At 40.7% G+C, this 3,401-nt stretch overlaps 1 protein-coding gene across 1 annotated transcript; it reads right to left on the reverse strand.

Moving 5' to 3' along the window:
• Positions 1–337: 337 nt before the first annotated feature.
• NACA2 (nascent polypeptide associated complex subunit alpha 2) lies at positions 338–985 on the reverse strand. The gene has a single exon (XM_023203975.1). The coding sequence runs from the start codon at positions 983–985 to the stop codon at positions 338–340; it is 648 nt and encodes a 215-aa protein (XP_023059743.1).
• Between the last annotated feature and the right edge of the window lie 2,416 nt (positions 986–3,401).

The following is a 3,401-nucleotide window of genomic DNA, read 5'->3' on the forward strand; positions in this document are numbered from 1 at the left end:
CTGAAACCATTTGAGGATCATCAGTAAGGGGAATGAATCTGATCACCTATGTTGGGTGTGCAGAGTGAAAAGAACACAAGGCCTCAGAAAGACCCCTGAGATGCACTAATATTTAAGAACTGGGTAGGAGAAAAGATGACCACAAGGGAAACTGAAGAATAAGCTAGGGAAGAAGGTAGATCCAGAGAGTACGGCGCTTGGAGACCAAAAAAAAGAGGGCTTTTCTTTTCTTTTCTTTTCCAGCAAGAAGTCATAACTTTATGATAGAAACAGCACAAATTTCAAACCAAGCTGCAGTTACTCCTTTGAGACACCAAAAAAAGTTGCTTTCAGATGGTTACATTGTTAATTCCATAATTGCATTTACAATATCATTACTGTTGTTCTTCAGAGCTTGGACTGCCTTTGCTCTCGACACATTTGCTTGTGACATGACCAATTCCATGTCCTGAACTTCTACACCTGTTTCATCGACCTCTTCCTCTTCAGTCTCCTCTTGTACAGTTGGAGTCTGTGTGTTTTCTTGAATGTTTGAGACAGCTTCACCTTGAACTCTGAATTTCTCAGCAGCTGCTAGTTGTGCTTGCTGAGATAAATCTTGGATCTTGGCTTCCCCAAAAACTATGTAGGTATCAGAAGCAGGGCTCTTGTAGACATCTGGTTTTGTGACGACAAAGAGGATATTCTTAGATTTCCGGATAGTGATTCTAGTCACTCCTGTAACCTGTAGAAGACCCAGTTTGGACATAGCCTTCCGTGCCTTCTTTTCACTCCGACTCCGTTTTGCTTTACTAACTGGTTCTTCATCAATTTCAGCTGCTCCCGCCAGCTGGGCTTTCTGTGTGGTGGTCTGGGTGGAATCCTGTTCTTCAAGCTCTGGTACTGATTCACCACTGTCAGATGCTGTTGCAGACCCTGTCTCAGCCCGGGGCTGCGGCAACTCCCGCTCTGTAGCAGGGACGGTGTCTGTGACTTCGCCGGGCATTTTGTGCGGGGAACGCGGAAGCAAGATGGCGGCAGAAAGAGAGCGAGCAAGAGCGTGACCCGCGCCTGTGGCAGAGGGAAGCAGAAAGGGAGTATTTGAAAAGACATTTGTCAACGGTGTTACATATTGCCAAGAGGTCAAGTTGGAATGGAAAAGGATCTATTGGATTTAGAAACTGTAAGTTACGTGGTCTGAGTGGTGTGGTGTGAGTGGCACTTGGGAATTGTTTCATGGTCAGTTCATTGAAAAAGTGACTAAATTGGGGAATCACTTTTTAAAATTTACATTATTTAATATGCTATTTTAACTGAAAACATATCACTGTACCTTTATTTGCCAATCTTTTGATAGGAGTCCTAAACCCTTCTTTGAGTATGATCTGTTTATTGGAATTCAGCCTCGGTTTTCTCACATAAATCATATCCATAAAGGTAGTGTCTTTCATTCCCTGTTTTAGTTTATTTAAAATAGACCAAGAACTCAAAGGTGCTCATGAAGCAGTCCGAATGCAGAATCCTAGATGTTTATGTTTCCCTCGATCTTTTCTTGCTCACCCCAATTCAGTGGAAAATTGTAAATCTTTCCAAACCATTCAATTTGATTTGCACAGAAACAACTATTTTATTTTTTCTATTTATATTTCATACGACAGTTATATAATGAGTATATGTAATAATGAGTTAAATTACATAATTATAGTAATAAGAATACCCAGCATAAATAGGTTAAATAAACACAACTGATTCTTGGCAAGCCTAAAGCTACATAGAGAAAACAAAAACCCATAGAAAAGAAAACCAAAAAACAAAAATCCATGTATGTACTAGGCAGTAGCACGTTAGCTATAGTGCTACTGTCTATATGTTTTATAAAGGCAACAGACAGTATCAGTCAATTTATATTATGTTAGCTAAATATACGTTTTTGCTTTAGTTACAGGGGATGGTTCAGAAGGCAGTTAGATTGCAATGAGCTGAGAAGTAGGAATTGAAGAAATGTTAAGATTGGATTAAATCAGAGTACTCTTACAAGAAGTTTAACTGTGCGGGAGGAGACAGTGCAGTAGCTGAAGACATAATTATAGTTGGCAAATAGGTAAACACATATTCTTCCTAAGAAGAGACCCGAGCAGGTTTAAATTCTAGAAGGAGTAGTTAAATACAAATGAAAGAGGGAAGTTGATCAGTGAAGGTTCTGAGGAGGCAGGAATGAAATCCATGACACATATAGAACGATTAATCTTGAATAGCAGGAAAGACATCCTTTTCATTGTAATACGAGGAAAGAAGAAAAATATGGATTTGGGTGCAGGTAGGTTTTTAGGTTTGGTAGCACAAAGTCAGAGGAGTTCCTATCTGGTGACATTCATTTTTTTCTAAGAGGTTAGAGAAGCCGTCTGCTGAGAGTGAGGGGAAGGCAAGAGAGTTAAAGGTTTATGTATGATGGAAAAGATTTGGAATAGGTGCTGCATAGAAGGAAGAAGATGATCACTAAAGAAACACAATAGAGTTGTAATTCAGTGTTGAGGTCCTAGCTGAGATAGGCAAATACTGTGCTGTATGCTGGGATGAGCAGGTTAAATGGGAGGAACATGCAAAGATAGGTAAGACACAGTTTCTGCTCAGCAAATGAGAAACAGAGACATATAAACAAACCACTTAAAAAGAATAGAAGATATAAATTGTGGCATATTGTGAAAATTAGTAAACTAGGTTGCACACAGCCACATTAATAAATCTTAGAAAACTTATTATTGGTCAGGTGTGGTGGCTCACACCTGTAATCCCAACACTTTGGGAGGCCAGGGCAGGAGGATCACAAGGTCAGGAATTCAAGACCAGCTTGACCAACATGGTGAAACCCCATCTTTTACTAAAAAAAATACAAAAATCAGCTGGGTGTGGTGACATGCCTGTAATCCCAGCTGCTCAAGAGTCTAAGGCAGGAGAATTGCTTGAACCCGGGAGGTAGAGGTTGCAGTGAGCTGAGATCACGCCACTGCACTGCAGCCTGGGTGACAGAGCAAGACTCTGTCTTAAAAAAAAAATGGAAAGAAAAAGTGAGAATGATTATCATAAAAGTCAGATCATGATTACCTCTAGGAGAAAAGAGAGGAGTGTGATCAGAAAGGGACATAAAGGGGACTTTTGGGGTGCCAGTGATGTTCTAGTTTTTGACCTGGATAATGGTGTATTTAGTTGCAGCTCAGTCAGGGAAGCAGAACCTCTTTGGGTCATAGGATAAGGGATTTATTATAGGAATTAGACCTTACACGACTGTGGGAGGAGCTGGGGAAGTAACACCTCAAGAGGAAGTTGGAGGACCAGTGGAGTCACCAATTGATCCAACTGAGAAACCAAGTGCATCCAGCTGCCGAAATGAGACTGCACAGACTCCTTTGGCTAGCAAAGGAGTC

This window comes from Piliocolobus tephrosceles, chromosome 16 (assembly GCF_002776525.5).
Source record: "Piliocolobus tephrosceles isolate RC106 chromosome 16, ASM277652v3, whole genome shotgun sequence".
In the NCBI taxonomy this organism is placed as follows: domain Eukaryota; kingdom Metazoa; phylum Chordata; class Mammalia; order Primates; family Cercopithecidae; genus Piliocolobus; species Piliocolobus tephrosceles.

Bases quoted from the DNA above. Each gene is read 5' to 3' on its own strand.
- NACA2 (XM_023203975.1), bottom strand. From the start codon at position 985: ATGCCCGGCGAAGTCACAGACACCGTCCCTGCTACAGAGCGGGAGTTG.